This window comes from Trichosurus vulpecula, chromosome 6, assembly GCF_011100635.1.
Source record: "Trichosurus vulpecula isolate mTriVul1 chromosome 6, mTriVul1.pri, whole genome shotgun sequence".
NCBI lineage: Eukaryota > Metazoa > Chordata > Mammalia > Diprotodontia > Phalangeridae > Trichosurus > Trichosurus vulpecula.
Window position 1 is genome coordinate 102,680,596 of NC_050578.1, and position 20,858 is coordinate 102,701,453.

General features: G+C 40.6%; 1 protein-coding gene across 3 annotated transcripts in view; it reads left to right on the forward strand.

Moving 5' to 3' along the window:
- Nucleotides 1–1,966: 1,966 nt before the first annotated feature.
- SH3D19 (SH3 domain containing 19) overlaps nt 1,967–20,858 on the forward strand; it is a 206,634-nt gene continuing 187,742 nt past the window's right edge. For all 3 annotated transcript variants that reach the window (XM_036765516.1, XM_036765517.1, XM_036765520.1), the window contains exon 1: nt 1,967–2,288. In XM_036765516.1, the coding sequence (XP_036621411.1) occupies nt 2,177–2,288 (112 nt within the window). In that variant the 5' untranslated portion in view covers nt 1,967–2,176. The remainder of the gene's footprint in view (nt 2,289–20,858) is intronic.

Genomic DNA, 20,858 nt, shown 5'->3' on the forward strand with positions numbered 1-20,858 from the left:
TGTTATTACCTCTATTTTACAGCTGAGGAAACTGAGGCAAAGAGGTTAGAAGGCTTTCCCAGAGTCACAGAGCTAGTTAAGTGAACCAGGAATGGGAGAGAGGATTGTACTATCAAGTGCTCTTAACTTGGGGTTTCTGACCTGAACTTTTTTTTTAAAAGATAAATGTCAATAACTATTTCAAATTTCAAATTTCAGGCCCAGAGCTCCATGCACTGCACCACCAAACTGCCTTGGCTTTCAAGGCCCTGAGCTTTCACTGGTTTAAGTGCTCTGTCCACTTTTTACTAATGATAGACAGCTATCCAGAGTTGTGGAGAAAAAAAAATCCATTATCCTGTGGTCTGTTATTTCTGAACTTAGCTGGATCATCTGAGGACACAGAGTCAGTCACCAGCATCTGTGTCAAAGCACTTCCAAGCTGGTAAAATCTAACAGAACCTGGGCTCTGCTACTATAGCCTTCCCTTTGGGAACTAGGGTCACCTCTACAACAGGAGGCCTTAAGTGGAGAGGCACACAATCTATATATAGTTTATATATTTTGCCTTTTTATTCTGAGCACGTAGCATAGTGCAAGGCACCTAGTAGTTGCTTAATAAATAAATACCTGTCGAATTTATAATAAATATATATAATTTATATTAAATATATAGTATATTTTTCTAGAGTTGGGGCAGGGCACACTCGCATTCCAGACCTATGATTTCATTGGCAGAGGGAACTCTCAGTAAGGCCATCTACCAATGCAACTCTGCCACTTACAGTTTTAAAAAACTGGCTGAGGTAATTAAGTGACTGGTCGAGGAGCACACACCTAGTTTGTGTGAAAGGCTGAACTTGAACTCAAGCCTGTCATGATTCTAAAGTCAATCTCACATACACTAGGCTATCCTTCCCTCTCATAAGCCCATTCAGTTAACAAGCATTTATTAGGCACCTCCTGTGTACCAAGCATTGTGCTGAACACTGGGGATACAAAGAAAGGCGAAAAGACTGTCTCTGCTCTCAAGGAGCTCATTCTAATGAGAAAGACAACAGGCAAGCAACTACATACAAACAAGACAGAGGTAGAATAGATTGGAGACAAATTTCAAAAAGAAGATACTAGCATGAAGACATACACTTCTTGAGATACTATTATATATTTGCGCGCTGTACTCACCTGTGCCCCTCCCCCAAGATACGGAGCTCATAATATCCAGGTTTTGTACAAAACTCAGGACTAACCTTGGGGCCCACCCCCACCCCAGGTCTCTGTCACTCTCTCAGTCTCTCCCTCCCACCCGCAATGGCTGCGCAACGATAAGACACCCAAGAAAGAAAGATAAGGTCGGGAAAGAGGACCAATAAAACTTCAGATGAAGTTTCCCCGGAAGTTCAGCAGCACAGAGGTTTCTCATCTTTCGGGCTGGCCAAAGATCTCTCCTCCGCAGCCGCTCCCCCAGCCTGGCTGGGGCTGGCAGGTACCTCTTCCTCCTCCTCCTCCCCCTCCTTTTGTTTTAGTGTCCAGCGTGTGGGTTTCCTGTTGACCCCGGAAAGTTGGGAAAAGGCAGAAAATGCCGACGCCAACCCCCTCCTTCTCTCTGCCCCTCCCCCCAAGTCCCAGCTCCGGGGTTTTTGGTTTGTTGTGTCTGTCCCGGCCAGTGGTCCGCTTATCCGGTCCTGTGGCCTTGGGTCCCGGGCTGGCTAGCGGGGGCAGGCAGGCAGCTGCTAGTCCCTCCCAGAGGAGGGCGAGGCCGGGACAGACCCGCCTCATCCCGGGCTCCCAATGTGGAAGGCGGGGAAGGAAGAAGAGGGAAGGGGCTAAGCTAAGGGGAGAGGAGCAAGAAAGGAAAAGAGAGAAGGAGGCTGTCTCTGCGCGGAGGAGGGCGGAGGAAAGTCGGGAGGCTGCCCTTTTCTGGCCGCCTCAAGCTGCCCCCGCCTCCAGCCCCCTCCCTCTCTTCCCCCACTGTCCGGGCAGGTGGAGTCTGGCGGAGAAGTTGCGGTTTCTCTTCCGTCTGCTCCGGGCACCGAATTCCCTCCGGCCCCGGCAGGGTCGCGGCTCGAGGGAACGAGTCCGGGCAGGGCTGGGCAGGCGGGGAGAGAACTGCTCGTCCGATGGGGGCTCCCGGCTGGTAGGGTCTGGCCCTCTCACCACCTCCGTCCTGTTCCCAGTGCGTGCCCCAGCTTAGCCGATGGCTGAAGCCCGACGGCTGGAAGAAGAAGAGGAAGAGCTGCGGGAGCGCAGAGAGCTCGGAGCCTCCAGGAGAGTCCGGGGCCGAGCTCACTCCAGTCACTCTGCGGCAGGTAAGGGGCAGGGGGTGGGGTGTGAGCTGGAGAAGAGACGCCAAGGAGGGAAGGTGCGGGCCGGCAGCCTCAGGTCGGGCGGTCCTCTGCTGCCGGTGCGTGCGTGCGCGATCCGACGGGGCTCCTCTGCCCCTCGGACTACTCTGGCTGGCGTGCGCTCCTGGGCACCCACGCCGGGGCGGCGGGGCTGGGGGCTTTTAACTCTGGCCTGGGAGTGGCTGGAGGTGAACGGGGGGGGGGGGGAGGGGGAAATAGTCAGCTCCCCACCCCCTTTGTAAACAACAACCACCCGAACACTTCATTTTATGTGTTAGTGTTTGGGAAGGATCAGCCCACCCCTTTTCAGAGAGGTCAGCCTTGCCTTTAATAAGTGATGGTTCTGGAGTCGAAAATCTCCAATCCCGTTCGCCCACAAGGTAGCCGGGCTATCTTGATTCATCTCCTCCCTTATCGTTCTCATCCCCTATCTCTCCTGTCCTAGCAGATGGTTAGTATCAGTTCAACTTAATTTGCCTGACCAGATCTGTAAAAATGTTGTTTCTTTCCCTTTGAGTGTATTAGAATTTAAATTGGTTCGCTCCATTAAAAGAAAATGGGTGAGCATACATAGAAAAAATGGCCCAGTGGGTTTCGGTGGAAAACAACACAAAGTTTGGAGTCAGAGGACTTGGCTTCAATCACTCAGCTGTGTTTACTGTGTGAATTGAACCTTGGCCATGGCCAAGGCATTTAGAACACTCTGGACCTGAGAGGCATAGATATAGACATGGAAGGGATCTTTGAGATCCTTTAGTCCAGCCAATTCATTTTACATTTGAGGAAACCGAGGCCCAAAGGTTAAGTGACTGGTCCTAGGTTACATATTTGTTTCCTCACGTATAATAAGTCAAGATTCAAAAAGGGATCCCCGCAGGCCATATATTGACTTAGAAAAGCACAAATTAACATTATCTACATTTCTCAATTACATTTGAATCTAGTTGGGGCTGTGCTCTGGAATTTTGAAGGCCAAAGTCAGTTTTGACACCTCTGGCCCTCCAGGACCTGAAAGTTCTCTTCCATTCCTAAATTGGAAGAGCTAGGATTCAAGCCGTCGTCTTCTTCCTCCAAATCCACGTCTCTTTGCACATCACCATACAGCTTCTGTTTTCTTCATCTACAAAACGAGGGAATTTTTTCTAAGGATCCTTCTAGTTCTGCATCATGTATATTTTATGGACTGAGAATCTTACAAAGGTCAACTTTCAGGTCACGTATTTGGAGTACTGCATGGATCAAATACTTTAGCTTCTAAGTGGATGAGTAAATAAATCGGGATCCCCATCCCTTCCCCCAGCCCTAAGACTTTTCTTAATGATATATAATGAAATCTCACCAGGTAGGCTGAATTTATTAAAAAAAAAAAAAAAAACAACCACCACCAACAAAATAAAGCAGCCAGGGAAAAGTAAGGGAACAAAAGAGGGATAAGGAAGAGGAACCAATTCAATAATACATCAAAGGCTCATATTGTAAGTGAGAAAGCAGAATGTAGTAAACATTCCATAACCCAGGGAGCCAGCCTGAAGTCTTTTCATTCCTGTTGGCTATACAGAAAAAAAAGGATTGTGGACCTTTTCTAAGAGCTCAAAAAGTTATAATTGTGGGGGGGGGGGGGAGTAGGAGGGGAGAATGAGTGCAGAAAAATAATGTGGCAAATGAAAGGGAAGATCTTGGAATCTGAGTGTGTTCTCCATCTATATAATACGATTCTGCTTCCCCTTGGAACTAAACACTTCTTCAAATCTGACCTTATTAAGAGTTATGCCTATACAGATCATTACACCTTTTTCCTAACTGCCATGACTATATTTGATTATTCAAACTAATTTTAAAAAATAATTGGTAGTATAAGCTTATGTACAGTAAACAAGTGTGTAGAGAAGTGTGTGTGTGTGTATGTGTGTGTATGTGAGTGAATATTTCAGGGAACAATGATACAATAAAAATGCTTAAGTCTTGAAGAATATGTTTCTCATATGCATTACTGATTAAAACCATGGATAATTGAATTTTTGCAACCTTCTACAAACTGCTTTACTTCCTTGAAAGGAACTATACTCTGAATATCCCTGTTTGGGATAAGACTAAAAGTGATTTTATCTACTTGTGTATATGTATATATGTGTGTATATGTCTATACACAAACACACTTACACAGATTCATACATACTCTGTGTCTCTGTGCATTTAACCACCTACTAGCAACATGTGTAACTATTTCAAGGCTTCGGGCAGTGATATTTTTTATCTTATTTCTCCCAACTCCTTTAATTTCTGAAGGCTGCTGGTTGTTTATCTTGGTTTGGCGAGCTTTTTGTTTAAGAGATGTGTTACAATACTTGTCCTTTGTGAATTCAGAAATCTTGCTTTATAGAGTTTTAAAATCTTACTGTGTTGGACATTATAAAGAGGAGAGGATTTAGACAGGATAGAAAGAGGGGCAAACTGGACGTCTTTGATTTTTATCCCCCTTAGAATCACTAATTTGTTATTAATTTCATCTCTTTAGTCCTCCCTCCAAGAGGTCTTTATCCTCCTTTACACTTACTGGCTAATGTGTTGCACAGACATTCTCACATTCCTTACCGAGCTTGGACGTTTGTTGGTTGTGTCTGAGTTAGAGTCCACATTCTCACAAAGAGGCAGTGCGAAGGATGTGGTGTGTGCCAAAGTCTTTTGGGATTTAAATTTAATCATCTCTTCTCACTATTTCTCTCTCTGTAGCTTCCCCAACTATACCAGTCTTCATCAGTTTATACCTTCTTTTTTGAGCTGCTCCAGTTCAGAATATACAGTTTAGCACCTTATTATTACAGGCTACTCTAATTTCTCTCCAATGAGATTATAACCTCTTAGAAGGGCAGAACTCTCTCTAGGCTTCCTTTGTATCTCCTAAACATCCAGAACAGTGCTGTACAAATGGGGAGGGATTCACTAAGGGCTAATGGGTTAATCAGTCCCAATAGCTAACAGAGTAGATGCCTATCAGTTGGGGAATGGATAAACAGGATATGGTCTGTGAATGTACTGGAATCTCACTGTGCTGTAAAACAATGAATATAGAGAAGCATGGAAAGATTTATATGAACTGATACAAAGTGAAGTAAGAAGAACCATGAAAACAATATATATATATATATATATATATATACACACATTCACTACAACGATGTAAATTAAAAGAACAACAGCAACAAAACAATCATAACTGAATCCTGGGAAATTATAATGACTAAGCTTGACCCTCAAGAAGAGACATGAGAAGGCACCTTCCTCTTTGTAAGGGAGGGGGACCATGGGCACGGAGTACCGAGTGTGTTAGACTTATTCGATATGTGGCTTAGTTTTACTGAACTGTTTTCTCCCTCTTTTTTATGCTTTGGGGCTACATTGGGAAATGTAGGTGAGGTAAAATGAAAAGATAATAGTAAACATTATTTTTAAAAAATCTATTAATATTTTAGTGGACATATGTGAAAACCACTGGCGTAATAAGTACAACTTCTCTGAGTTGTATCTTATAAAACTTAACATTATTTAAGCAGTAAATATTAGTTCACTAATATTAATACTACATATCATGTGCATGCATTGATGTTTACTTTTTTTTACTCAGTAATTTTCAGAATCCTTTTCTCCTAAATGCAGTTATAAGACCATAAGTAAGATTTTTATAATATTAGTGCTTGACTTGCTTTTAAAAATCTGAATCCAAACGTTGTCTTGACAACCTCCAGTTTTTCTCTGAAATGTGTTAAGAATCATACAATGACAGAACAATAAACATTTAGTAAACACTTATTGTGCAAAATACTTTGCTAGGATTTCAATTAGCTACAAAATGTAGCTAAGGACCATAGATTGAGATATGGAAAGAACCATTTAGAGTCTCTTATTTTCTTCAAACTGAAGCTCAAGTATCTTTATTTGTGATATCTTTCTTGATCCTCCCCAGCTGCCAGTGCCCTCCTGAACAGCAAATTACTTTGTATTTATTTTGTGTTACTTATTTTTATATACGTTGTTTCTCTTAATAGAATGTAAGCTTCTGGAGGGCAGGGACTATTTTATTTGTCTTTGTATCCTTAGTACCTAGTGCAGTGCCTAGGTACCGAGCAGACAATCAATAATTGGTGATTGATTTGGTCCAACTCCATTTTACAGATGAGGAAACTGAGGCCCAGGGAGGTTAAGTGAGTTGTCCAAGGTCACACTGGTAGGAAGTGGCAAAGCTTAGACATGGATCTGGATCCCCTGATTCTAGACGCAATGTTCTTGTTTACTGCTCTTGGCTGGACACTGTCTAGAGCAGAGGTGTCAAACAGCTGCCTGGACCAGATTTAAATGTAACTGAGAAATACTTAACAAAATAAATGAAAATACAATAGAACATAGATGATATTAATATGTGGCTTTCTGAATCAATATGAAGCTCATCAGGATCCTTATGTATATCTTAATCATTCTGGTTCTATTTGAGTTTGACATCAATGGTTTAGAGTCTACCATCTAACACAATTAAAAACAAAAACAAATTTGCAAACCTCAGGTTAAGAATAGAAAAATAAGACAATAATAATTAGAAGAATTTTCTTTTTGTCTGATACTATAAATTCATCTGTGTTGAGAACTCTAGACATAGAGGTTCTCTCCACCATTGCAGATAAAACTCCTCTGAAATTTACAGTCTGAGTTGCTTTTGGACATCGAAAGAGTTAAGTGACTTGTCCAAGGTCTCATAGCTAGACTGTGTCAGAAGCAATACTTGAACCTAGGTTTTTCTGACTCCAAGATTGCTTCTCTATTCATTATACTATATACTCCCTCTCCATCTGTAATTCTTCTACATTTTGTGTGTGTGTGTGTGTGTGTGTGTGTGTGTGTGTGTGTGTGTATATGTGCATGTGCATGCATTTAGTTGTATCCAGTGTGTTTCAGGTAGTGCTGACCCCATTGTGTTTGTGTTTCCCTTTAGGTCAAGGATATTTAACCTGGATCCATGAACTTGTTTTTCGAAATATTTTTAAAACTGCATTTCAATATAATTGGTTTCCTTTGCACTCCTATGTATTTTATTTTATGCATTTGAGAACATTATTCTGAGAAGGAGTTGATAGTTTCACCAGCCTGCCAAAGGGGTCAATGCAAAAAAGACTACGAACTCTTGATTTAGATTTTTTCCCTATTTCCATGTATGTTTCTATGATTTTTAAAAGAAAGCATTCCAAGGTAGTGAGTTATGAGGAGCCAGATGCTGTTTTCTGAGAACTGACCTTCCACTCAGTGGGAAAAGCTTGGGGGCTTAATTTTTAATTTTCTTCGTATTAAGATTTGCAAATAACAAATATTCCTTTGAACCTCATGCTGGATTAATAATCTAGAACCAGTAGGACATACAAGCATGCTGCTATTCTATGGTTTAATTCAAATTTAAGTGGGTCACAGGTGTGATAGAGGGCCATGGTTCTCAAGCCTTCCTTCTCAGGGGTCATTTAAACACAGCTGCCATTGTGTGTGAGCATAAGAGAAGTAACCAGCCATTGAAAGGGGTGCTGAGTGTGATGTTGTGGTAGTCAATGTGAAGCAAATGAAGAATTACCGGCTGCTGTCACTGTGCCACTAGAACTAAACCATTTCCTTCCTCTCTACCCTCTTGTCACAAACATCGAGTAAGCCCCTGCTGTGTGCAAGACACTGGAGTAGGGCTTGGAGATCTAAAAATGATATAAGAGGCAATCTCAAAGAACCTTAAAGTCCAGCAGGGGAGATAATGTGTCAAGGCTTTATGATTTCATTGGTGTGAACACACTCTGCATTAGTGCAGATTACAATCATTCTCATCCTCTCTTCTTTTAATTATCATGTATTATATTTATGTGTTTAATGTATTTACCCCTCTGCTCTCGCCCATAGAATGTAAGCTCTTCAAGGCAGTGAATATTTTGTGTTTTTTCTGTAACTCCAACCTTGGGAATCAGAAAGACCCAGGTTCAAGTTCTGTTTTGGACCCAGAGTAGCTGTGGAATGCTGGGCAATTTACTTAAAGCAGGTAATGTCCCCAAGCAGCTTTGTGAGATTGTAAATTAGTCTTTATGAATTAAGGCCGTCAAAGCCAACAAATCTTATTAGCCTCTTTGGAGTGCCAAACTAGAACCATCATAGTCTGGCTCATTATTACTTCCTTCATGTACTGGACATTCTAGCTGTATTTTTCTGTATGTGTTGAATTCGGCTTTCTGTTTCCCATTTCCCTACATTTTCTCTTGCATGCCTAGAATACACTCCCTCTTCACCTCAGGCTTTTAGAATATTTCACTTTTTTTGAGGCTCAGTTCATCTTCCATCTCCTGGGGAAAGCTTTTTCTGATCCATGCAATCCTTAGCTTTTTCTCCCTCTTCCTCTAATTGTCTCGCATATATTGATCTGTTTATAGGTGGGATCCTCTTAATAGAATGTAAACTCTTGAGGGCAGTCATTTTAAAAAAAAAATTTTGTCTGTATCTCCAGGGCCTAGCCCAGTGCTGTGAATGAAATTGGTCCTTGATACAAATCTGGTTAGATTGGATGGCGTATGATGGGTTCTCAGATGAGAGACACACACAAATTTTGCTAGGAACATGAAATATGTGTTGGTTTATGTTGGAATTAGTGGGATGGAAATGATCTTAGTGAGCATTTGGTTCAAACCAGATAAAGAAGGAATTCCCATGATCACAAAAGGACAAGCAATTATCTAGCTTCTTCTTGAAGACTTCCCCCTTAGAAGTCTTTAACTAGAGGCTAGCTAATCATTTGTCAGGAATGTTATTATGGGGATTCTGGTTGGAATAGGTAGCTGCTGAGGTCCCTTCCCAATTTTTCCTGTACTTCTTATATTTGATTTTTAAAATCCTTTTTTGAGCTCTTCCATGAATTCTTTTTGGGCCTGGAACCAATTCACTCTTTTCTTTGAGGCTTTGCATGTAGCTGTTTTGATGTTGTTACAGTCTTCTGAGTTTGTGTTTTGAGTTTCCCTGTCACCATAGTAACTTTCTATGGTCAGGTGCTTTTTTTGTTGCCTGCTCATTTTTCCAGCCTATTTCTTGACTTAACTTTAGGATAAAGTTGGGCTGTGTTCCTCGGGTGGGGGTAAGGGGTGGCACTATCTGAAACTCAGGTTTTTTATTCTCTTGTTTTGGAGCTGGTTCTGGAGTCTGTAAGTTTTCAGTTCTTCCAGGGTAATACAATCTAAGGAGAGATGTGGTCACTACTTTCCTGGCCTACACTATGATCTCTGAGTGACCATGAGTACTATTTTCTGCCCTGGAACTGTGTTCAGGGTCTCCACTGTGCTGTGACTGGGAGCTCTAGTATGTAATACTCCTCCTTGTCTTAGGAACTGAGACCCTGAATTGAATATAGGCAGTGCAACAGAGTCCTGCACCTACAGCCAGCAACAGATGCCTTGTACTTGCATGAACTGAGGCTGAGTGAAATGAGCAAAAACAAGAGAATATTGTAGACAGTAACAGCCACATTGTGTGATGACTAACTTTGATAGACTTAGCTGTTCTCAGCAATGGAAGGATCTAAGGCAACTCCAAAAGACTCATGATGGAAAATGCCATCCACATCCAGAGAAAGAACTATGGAGTATAAATGCAGATTGAAACATATTATTTGCTCTTTTTGTTTGTTTTGCTTTTTTCTTTCTTGTGGTTTCTCCCATTCATTCTAATTCTTTTTTACAACATGACCAATGTAAAAATACGTTTAATAAGAATGTACATGTAGAGCCTTTATCAGATTGCATGCTGTCTTAGAGACAGGGGAGAGGAGGGAGGCGGAGAAAATTTAAAACTCAAAACCTTATGGAAGTGAATGTTGAAAACTGAAATTAAATAAATTATTTTAAAGGAAAAAAAAATCCCTTGTAATCTCCTTCTGACCAGTTTTCTGATTGTCTGTGGACCGAGAACTCCAGAAGTTACTGCCAAAGATTCAGCTGCCCGCAAGGCCTGCTGCTGGTTTGCCTGGCTGGCATGTACTGAACTGAGCTCCCTCTTACCCCAGGGAGACAGATTTTTCCTGCTCACCTTCTAAATTCTGTAGGGCTAGAATATTGCTTTACCTCATCCTTTTGTTAATTTTGCTGCTCCAGAATTCATTCTGAGGCATCATTTTAAAGTTGTTTGGAAGAGGTTGGGTGAGTCTGTCCCTTTACCCTGCCATCTTGGCTCCACCTCACTTGAGATCCCTTCCAAAGCTTAAATTCTGTGATTCTATGATTCTGGTTCTTTGATTAATGGTACATAAATCCACTGCAAGCCCAGTAGTCAAAACCTTCCACAGCTTTTACCACTCTGTTAGAGACTTGGAAAATTTGTCATCAAAGCCATGCAATGATGAAGCATCAAAGTAGGACATTAACTGAAAGGCAGAAATAATAATATTTGCAAGCAAATATTCAGAATACTAATTGGCATATGGTGAGTCCATTCAAAAATTCCAAAGTGTTGTGAGAAATTTGAAGAGGGAGAGAAATTGCTTGTAGTTGGGGCAATTGCACTGAAGCTCCTTGGTGTCAGTCACTGAGTCAGGAAGGGGAATATACTTAATTAGTGCTTTAGAGGCGGGTTAGTGTGATGGATATAGATTGAGCCTCAAAGCCAGAAAGACCTGGGTTCAAGTGCAGCTTCTGAGCATGTTGATTGTGTAACCCTGGGCAAGTCACTTAACTTCTCATTGCTCTAGAAAGCTCTCTAAGACTGTAAGTTGCAAAGAAGGTGACAGCTTGCATAGGGAAGAAGGTATTCCTCATCTTTCCTTTACCAATGAAATCACAGGTTCAGTCTCTGTTCCCTTATTCTTTGGACATCGTATAGTTGCAAAGTAAAGTGTTATTTGAGATCTGAGAACAAAAGTCTTTCTTTACCAGCCTTTTGATGATCAAACTATATAATATATTTAAAGTACTTGACAAATCCCAAAGTGCTGTATAAATACTATCTATTATTAGGAGGCCTTACCCCATTATACAGGTGGAAATGTGTTGGGAGTATGCATTGGTGCTTAAGAAGAGAGGAAAAGGTTTGTAATTGTCACTATGGGGCACGTTACTCTTGAAGTGTCCCTTCTGACCTATTTTTCTGACAGAAGGTGTGGGGTAAATCATATTAAAAAGCAACAAGAATGTTATTTAATATAGAGGATGTTTCTCTGGGAGGGGGAGGAGAAGAAGGGGTAACAGAGGAAATTTTGATGATATTAATAAAGCAACAACTATAAAATTTTATTTAAAAAGTAGTAAAATATGTTTAAGCAAAATTCTTCCAAACAGTAAATATTCACTTATTTCGAAACCATGAAAGCCCTCTTGTATTAAAATGACAACATTCAACCCTGGGTGTCACATCCTTTTTTCCCTTCTTTTCCTCACTCTCATTCCAATTGTGTTTGCCACTCAGATAGGAAGATCACTAGACATGGAATCAGGAAACCCAGTCTCGGTCACTAAGCAGCTGGTTGACCCTTGGACAAGCGCTTCAACCTTCATGGCTCCCAGTTTCCTCATTTGTAAAATGAGCTCAGTCTAGCACGGATTTCCAGGGTCCCTTTGTGCTCTGATATTCTCTTTTCCATATTCAAGTTTTATTACTTCCTTTCCTTAGGGCAATTTCACTGAATCTCCTAGGTGTCTATCACTGAGTCAGGGAGGGCAAAAATACAAATCTATCAAATGCTGCTACTTGTTACCAAGAAAAGTTTAATGGTGGGAAGATAGAGGAAGCTAAAACAAAGGATGACTAATTGTGTTTGGGGATTTTCCATGCATTTAGTTTCCTCATGCACTCGTTTTTTTGTCACTCACTTGAATAACTAGGAAGTTGACAGTACCGAGCTTATAGAGTATGCTCCAGTGATTGTATTTGGCTTACAATTTTAATAAATGGTCATCTGAGAATAGAACATTGTAGATGACTTTGAATTTCTTCTACCCAGGGCAGGGCATCTCTTTGAATTCAGATTCCGTAATCTAAATGTTTCTATTGGACATAAAATATTTGGGACCAAAAGACACTGTGGTGCACTGGAAAGAACACTGCTTTTGTAACCAGAAGACTTATACTCAAAATCTGATTTTCCCACTTACTGCTCATCTTGGGCGAGTCACAACCTCTTTCTGGGTCTTGGTTTTCTTATCTGTAAAATAAGGGGTTTAGATTAGATTGCCTCCAAGGCCCCTTCCAGTTCTAAAACCTATAGTCCTCTGGCAATTTTTTTCCTCATATATCTACATAAAATTATTTAGCACTGTGAAAGTTGGCTATTGACGTCTGTCATTTACTAATGTACCATTCTGTAATAGTTTACAACCAAGAGCATGTATAAGGAAAACATAATCAGAAGTCTGACTTAATCAGCCAGCATTTATTAAACGCGGACTATGTGCTATATCTTATGAGTTTATTGACCTTCATTTCACCTTGAAAGAAGAAAGCTGCTGTTGATAGTGTTTTAAAGTTTTTAAAGCACTTTGACCAAATCATCTCATTTGAAATGTCACAGTAACCATGGAGTAGGTACTATAGGTATTAAGCCCATTTTACAGATAAAGAAAGTAAGACTTCAAGAGGTTAAGATGACTTGACTATGGTCACAGAATACTAATACTGCCCCTAAAGGCAGAATTTGAACCTTGGTTTTCCTAGGTTCTTTTTCTCTTAATTAATAATTTAGCTACCAAAAAGGCAAGACTATCAAAGTACTCAAATAATACTCAATACTTACATCCTAGATAAAGGAATATCAAGCTGTTTTAATTCCATACATTAGAAATTATTAGATTTGGGTAGTTTCCTTCTTTCAAACATCTCTTGCCTCTGGTGTTGTAGAAAGGTTTGAAGGTAGAAAGTCTGAAGGGATCATTCTTATCATCAACAAGCCTTTATTAATCACTTATGTGATGATAATTTTGATTACCCTACTCAAATTAGTCAGTATTTATTCAGTTCATTGTGATTTGATGGGTATCAATTATCATGTAAGTTTTATATATATATATATATATATTTATGTGTGTGTATGTATATAATATATAAAATATACATATACATATGCATATGTGTGTGTGTGTGTGTGTGTGTGTGTGTGTGTGTGTGTGTATGCCAAATAGGATTAAGTTTAAGTTGGATATCAATGCTAGTTCTGGGAATCTGTAAGTTTTCAGTTCTTCCAAGGTGGTATCATCTAAGGAGAGGTGTGGTCACTGCTCTCCTGGCTTACGCTCTTGTCTGAATGCCCACAAGCACTCTTTTCTAACCTGGAACTGTGACCAGGATTCCAGTTCCCCTGCAGCTGAACTCTTTAGTGTGCTAGTGCTCTTCCTCACCCTGAGACTATTACCCAGAACTGTGTATGGGCGATGCAACCAAGCCTTGCACCCAGTGCCAGCAAACGATCCACTGTAATCTCCTTCTAACCAGTTGTCTGACTGCCTTATCATGTGTGGGCTAAGAGCTCTGGAAGTGGCAGCCACCAATTCAGTCACCTCCAAAGGCTGCTGCTACCTTGCTGGGACAGGCTTCTCTGGACTGTGCTCCACTCTCATCCCAGTGAGACAGACCTTTCCTGCCAACCTTGTAAGTTATCTTGGGCTGGAAAATTGTTTCACCCCATCCTATGGTTGGTTCTGCCACTCCAAAATTTGTTTTGAGACATTTTTTAAAGTTGTTTGGAGGAGGATTTGGGAGAGCTCAGGAAACCCTTCCTTTACTCCCTCATCTTGGCTCCCCGTCATCTTTATTAATCACTTTGTAGTGATTAACAGATACTGTGCAAAGCTCTTGTGATACAAAAATAAAAGGCAAAAATATAGTCCTTTCTTTCAAGAAGCTCACATTCTAATAGGGGAGACAATATGCAACCCACCATGTGTGTACAAATTGCAGGTGATCCCAGAGGGAAGGTACTAGCTGTTGGAGGTAGGGAGTGGACATCAGGAAAGGCTTCTTCCTTGAAGATGGGCTGACTCAGAATTTGAAGGAAACTAGAGAAGTCAGTAAGTAGAGGTGAGGGTGGAGAGCATTCCAGGCATTGGGTGCAGCCAGTGAAAAGACACAAAAGTTAGAGATGGAATGTCATGTGCTGGTACCAGCAAGGTGACCAGTGTCACAGGATCATAGAGTATATGGAGAGGTGTAAAGTACAAAGTGATCAGAAAGGTAGAAAAGGGACCAGGTTGTGATGGGCTTTAAAGGCTAAACAAAGGATTTTACATTTGATCCTGGATGTCTTAGGGAGGTATTGGAGCTTATTGATCAGAAGTGGGTGGCATCATCAGACCTGTGCTTTAGGAAAATCACAGGTGAATGGAGGTTGGATTAGGGTGGCGAGAGACTAATTAGAGGGCTTTTACAATAGTCTAGATGAGAGGTGATGAGGGCCTGTCTTAGGCTGTTAGTGGATAAAAGAGAGATGGTGCAAAGGAAGAAACAAGACTTTTGGAAACAGGTTGGATGTGTGGGGTGAGGATGCGGAGTCGAGGAAGACACCAAGACTGTGATCCTGGGTGACGGGGAAGATGGTGGTATTTTCAGCTCTAATAATAACATACAAAATTTAGGGCGAGTCCTTTGTTTTGCAGAGTAGTCACTAGGAGGAAGCCCTTAGGATTTCAGTTCAGCAAATGGTTCCCAAGGATCAGTCCATCAACTACAATCCTTAGCCCAGGGCCATGTACTTTGAGTGCTCCTGACTTGTCAAATGGAAAATTTCAAGTGATAACCTGTCTACCTTCTAAAAAAATAAAACTCCAAATGCACAAACTAGAAGAAAAAAAGAATGAGTGTTACTGATGCATTGTGGGTCATTGAAATGAAGAGACTAATCTGATTGTAAGGTCAGCAGGAGTTATCCAGAGGTTCAGGGGTTCCCCTCATTTTTATTAATCATTTTCTAGTGATTAACTATAGTGATTAAGTAATTCACAAGTCTCCTTTGGATACTATCTAGGTGGCCAAATGAATAGAGTGCTGGACTTGGAGTTGGGAAACCTGACATCCTGCCTCAAATCTGACTATATACCAAGATGTGACCCTAGGTAAATCACTTACCCATTCACAGCCTCAGGTTCCTCATCTATAAAATGGGGGCAGCTAAGTGGCACAGTGGATAGAGCACCGGGCTTGGAATCAGGAAGATATGAGTTCAAATCCAGCCTCAGACACTAGTTGTGTGACCTTGGGCAAGTCACTTAACCCTGTTTGCCTCAGTTTTCTCATCTGTAAAATGAGCTGGAGAAGGAAATGGCAAACCCCTCCAGTATCTCTGCTAGGAAAACCCCAAATGGAGTCAAGAAGAGTCAGACACAGCTGAACAACACTGGGCGCTAAGGCTGTCCTTGTTATGGTAGGCATTGTCGACTTCCTTCTCCTTCTTCAGGAAGAAACACACCAAGGCAATGTGGCGTAATGGATAGGAAACTCGTTTTAAGACCAGGAAGACCTAGGTTCATATCTGGCCTCTTACTCCCCTGATAGACTAGGCAAGTCCCTCAATTTCTCAGGGCTCAAGGCAACTTTCTAAGACTATAGAGTGCAGAGAAGGTGCCTGCCTGCATTGGTAGAGAGTCTTTCCTCATCCATGAATTTCTCATGTCAATGAAATCATAGATCTCGTACTTACTCCTTAATCTGCAAAAACAAAGAGCTTGGACTGGGTAACATCCAAGGTCCTTTCCAGCTTGGAGTCTTTGGTTCTTTGATCCGTATAATCTGTGTGACTTTGGACAGGTCCCTTAACCTCCATTTCTTCATCTATAAAAATAGAAAAGGGAGGTGGATATTGGACTCTTGAGGTACCCTCAGCTATAAAAATTCTTTTTTTCCTGTGGCTGTGGTTCAGGCATATGCTAATTCTTCTCTGGTTATCATAACAAGCTAATGGATTTTTGAATGTCATCATCATCTTTGCATCTGTCAGGCCAGAGAGCAAATGAAGCTGTAGCATACTTCTTTGAGGGAGTTATCTCCTGGAGGCTTTTCATGATGGCCCTCCATACATGAAATTGTATTCATTGATCTGCATTGGGGAATAGGAGACTACTCTCAAAAATCCAAGCTCTTGCCTTTGAAGATTTTCCAGTGATTTAAATTTTTAAGACCAAAATATTTTTATTATTTAAAATTCATTGACACAAAGTTCCTTTGATCAACCAACTGTAGCCCTTTCCTTTTATCTAGTCTGGTAATCTAGAATTTATAATAAAGTTGGATGAATGCCTTCAGACTCTGAAGCCATGGATGCAGTTATGACTGACTACTGATCTGCCTTTTAGCCTACATTTAACTGGTTTCAAAAGTAGTAGTAATGGTTTTTTAAAGCAACAAACCGAAGGAATCACACTATCTGATTTATTCCTTTTGGGGTAAACATCTTTATTGATTTTTTTTTCTCCACAGTATATCATAAGATTGGTTTGTTTTTTTTATAATTTAATTGATGCCTTTTCCTATTACACTTTACTTTCTTGCCTTTCTTCACCCCCATTAAACTCTTGCTCATAATAAAGAAAAACAAACAAGCCAAACTGATCCACACAGTGGTCATGTCTGATGGCCTTTAGTTGCTCACCTCTCCACTGACATGAAAGAGTTACCACTGACATTCACTCTGAGCCAGGAAGGCACAAAATATAGCCATTAAGTGGAGCTTGGGCAGCCTGAGGGTCTTCTCTTCCCAGTTTGATTTTTTTCCTTTTTTCTAATTAAAGGGTCTATCCCTTGACTCACTTCTTAAAGAGGCCTTTTCACTGAATGAGTGTTGCCTCATTCGAAGTGAGAACCTGAAAAGACCTTAGCCTGAAAGTGCCAGGGTCTCCCATTGCATCCTAGGCCATCTCCAGTTGTCCTGATGAATATCAGGCTACTGGGCCCAAATGGCCGTGGAGGAGAAAGTGAGGCTGGTGACTTTGTACAGCCCTGCCTCACTCAAATCCAAGTCAACTGCAAGTCATGTCATCATTTTTCTGATGCCATGATCCTCTTCAAAAAACAAAGGACAAATAGAATGGACATGAAGGGAGTAGATTTTATTGTCTGTCTCAGGACCAGTATTGCCAAAGTGGATATGAGTTCAGCTGCTTTTGAGTGCTGTTTTCACTTATGTTACTGCAAACAGTGGGTATATTTTTCTCCTATTTCAGTTTACTTTATTACATGTTCATTAATTCATGAAAATCTTACGATGTTTCTCTGAATTCCTGATATTTGTTACTTCTTATAGGAAAATAAGTAGCACCATCCTCCCAGTTCCTGAGGCGTACAACCTAGGAGTCATCCTGGACTCCTCACTATCTCTCATACCCCATATCCAAGCTTAGCCAAGGCCTGCCCATTCTACCTTTGCAGTATGTCTCGAATGTGCCCCCTTCTCTCCTCTGACCCTGCCACCACTCCGGTGCAGGTCCTCATTACCTCATGCCTGGACTATTGCAGTAGTCTGCTGGTGGATCTGCTTGCTTCAATTCTCCCCCCACTCCAATCCATTCTCCATTCAGCCACTAAAATGATTTTCCTAAAATGCAGGTCTGACCACGTTAACCTCGTACTCAATAAATTCCAACGGCTCCCTATTGCCTCTAGGATCTAATACAAAATGTTCTGTTTGTCTCAAGGCCCTTCTTACGTAGCCACCCTCCCTTTCTAGTCTTCTTTCACCTTATTGCCTGATATGTACTCTTTGCTCCAGTGACACTGGCCTCCTGACTGTTCCACAAACAAAACACTCCATCTTTTGGCCGTGGACATTTCCCCTGACTGTCCTCTATGCCTGTGCTCTCTTCCAGTTTAATTACTGACCTCCCTGGCTTCCTTTAAGTCCTAACTAAAATCCCACCTCCTACAGGAAGCCTTCCCCAGCTCCTTTTAATTTTAGCAGTTTCTCTTTTTAAATTATTTCCTATTTATCCTGCATATAGCTTGCTTTGTATATATTTGTTTACATGTCGTCTCTCCAATTAGATTGTAAGCTCCTTGAGGTCAGGGATTGTCTTTTGCCTCTTTTTATATCCCCAGTGGTTAGCACAGTGCCTGGCATACAGTAGGTGCTTAATAAATGTTTATTTAATAGAATGGTATTCCGTTAAATTCATATACTACAAACCATTCCCCGATCATTAGGTACTTGTTTTTTTTCTAATCATTTAACACAACAACAAAAAATGCCACTGGATATTTTGATGTGTATGAGACTCTTCTTTTTGCTGGTTTCTAAGGGGTAAATGGTCATACAGAAAATGGAACAGTTGCCCACTAAAGCCCATTAGAGCTGACTCCAGCACACTCTTGGTTAGGGGTATCTTCTCGTGCCTCCTCTCTGGGCCATCTTTGTTCATTGTAATTTTGCAACATTCACTTTTGCTTGCTTTTTGGCAGTTATTTTTTCATCTACATTGTAGTAGTCATTGTGAACATTGTTTCCTTGTCTCTGCTTCCTTCACTTTGCATCAGTACATATAAATTTTTCCATGCTTCTCTGTATTTGTCATATTTGTTATTTCTTTTCTTTAAAAAACATTTATTTCGTTTTAGTTTTCAGCATTCACTTTTATAAGATTTTGAGTTTTAAATCTTCTCTCCCTCTTTCCCCTTCTCCCTCCCCAAGATAGTGTGCAATCTGTTTTAGGCTATACATGTACAGTCATATTAAACATATTTCCACATTAGTCATGTTGTAAAGAAAAATTAGAACCAAAGGGGAAAACTGTGAGAAAGAAAAAAAGAGAGAGAAAAAAATATGCTTTAATCCGCATTCAGACTCTGTAGTTCTTTCTCTTGGTTTGGATAGCATTTTCCATCATGAGTCTTTTGGAACTGCGGAGAAGAGCTAAGTCTATCAAAGTTGGCCATCGCACAATGTTGCTGTTACTGTGTACAATATTTTGCTGGTTCTGCTCATTTCACTCAGCATCAGTTCATGCAAGTCTTTCCAGGTTTTTCTGAATTCCCTCTGCATATCATTTCTTATGGAACAGTAGTATTCCATTACATTCATATACCATAGTTTGTTCAGCCATTCCCCAGTTGATGGGCATCCCCTCAATTTCTAATTCTTGGCCACCACAAAAAGAGGTGCTATAAATATTTTTTGTACACGTGATTCTTTTTCCCCTTTTTTAATGTTCTCTTTGGGATACAGACCTAGAAGTGGTGTTGCTGGATCAAAGGGTATGCACAATTTTATAGCCCTTTGGATATAGTTCCAAATTGCTCTCCAGGATGGTAGGATCAATTCACAACTCCACCAACAATGCATTAGTGTTCCAGTTTTCCCACATCTTCTCCAACATTTATCATTTTCCTGTTTTGTCATGTTAGCTAATCATATTTGTTGTTTCTTATAGCACAGTGATAATCTATTATATTCATGTACCACCATTTGTTTAGCCAGTCCCCAAATCTAAATCTTGACTCTCTTCTAAAGCCTTTTTAGATGCAACCATCACCCTGTAACCTTCCTTGATTTTTACTACCTCCAAGTTGCTTATATATACTTTTATATGTTCATCACGTAATATGTGTATTATTATTGTTGTTGTTGAGTTGCTCAGTCATATCTGACTCTTTGTAACGCCATGTAGGTTTTTTTTTTTTTTTAGCAAAAAGCAGGAGTGGCTTGCCATTTCCTCCTCCAGTGGGTTAAGGCAAACAGATAGTGACTTGCCCAGGGTCACAAGGCTAGTGAGTATCTGAGGTTGGATTTGAACTCAGGACTTCCTGATTCCAGGCCCAGTGCTCCATGGAATCTTCTAGCTGCCTCCAATATGTATAATATGCTTGTATGGATGTGTATCTTATCACCTACCAGATTAGAAGAAGCTCATTGAAGGCAGGAACTATATCTAATTAAACTTGGAATACCCACCAACTTCTGGCACAAAATTCTACACATAGTAGGTTCTTAATGAAGATTTCTGGAAAAATTAAAATTTTATCAAATTACATTGTAATTATAATTAAATTACATTAAAATTATTCAGCAGAAGTTTTGTCTGCGAATGGATTGAGACTCTTCTGTCCTTTATGTTCTATAGTTAAGGGGAATGATATTAATATTTCTTGGATGACTGAGTTACTGATAGTGCCTAAGGGCCATGATTATGAACAAAGTATTACAGCTATGGATATTAAAGGTGTTGGAATTGAGCTGAACCTATATTAAATCCAGAACATGCTTTGTGAGTGACTTTTTGGTCAAAAATTCCTGATATTAGTTCATATAAGGAAAGCACGACATAACCCTGTTGAAAACTGTATTATTGAAATTAGTTTTATGATATTTAGAGAAAAAAGACTAGGCCCTTGTAATAGTAATTAAGGTGGGACTTTTTGCTGTTGACCTTTAATGATTCTGGCCTTTGTTTGAATGGGGCAGATAAAGTGGAATGTTTTTGTATTTCTCAGCACTGATACAGCTGGGAGCCATTGATTTGTATCTGGTGTGATATTAGGGGTGGGGAACTTCTCCACACCCAGCCTGGGTGAGGT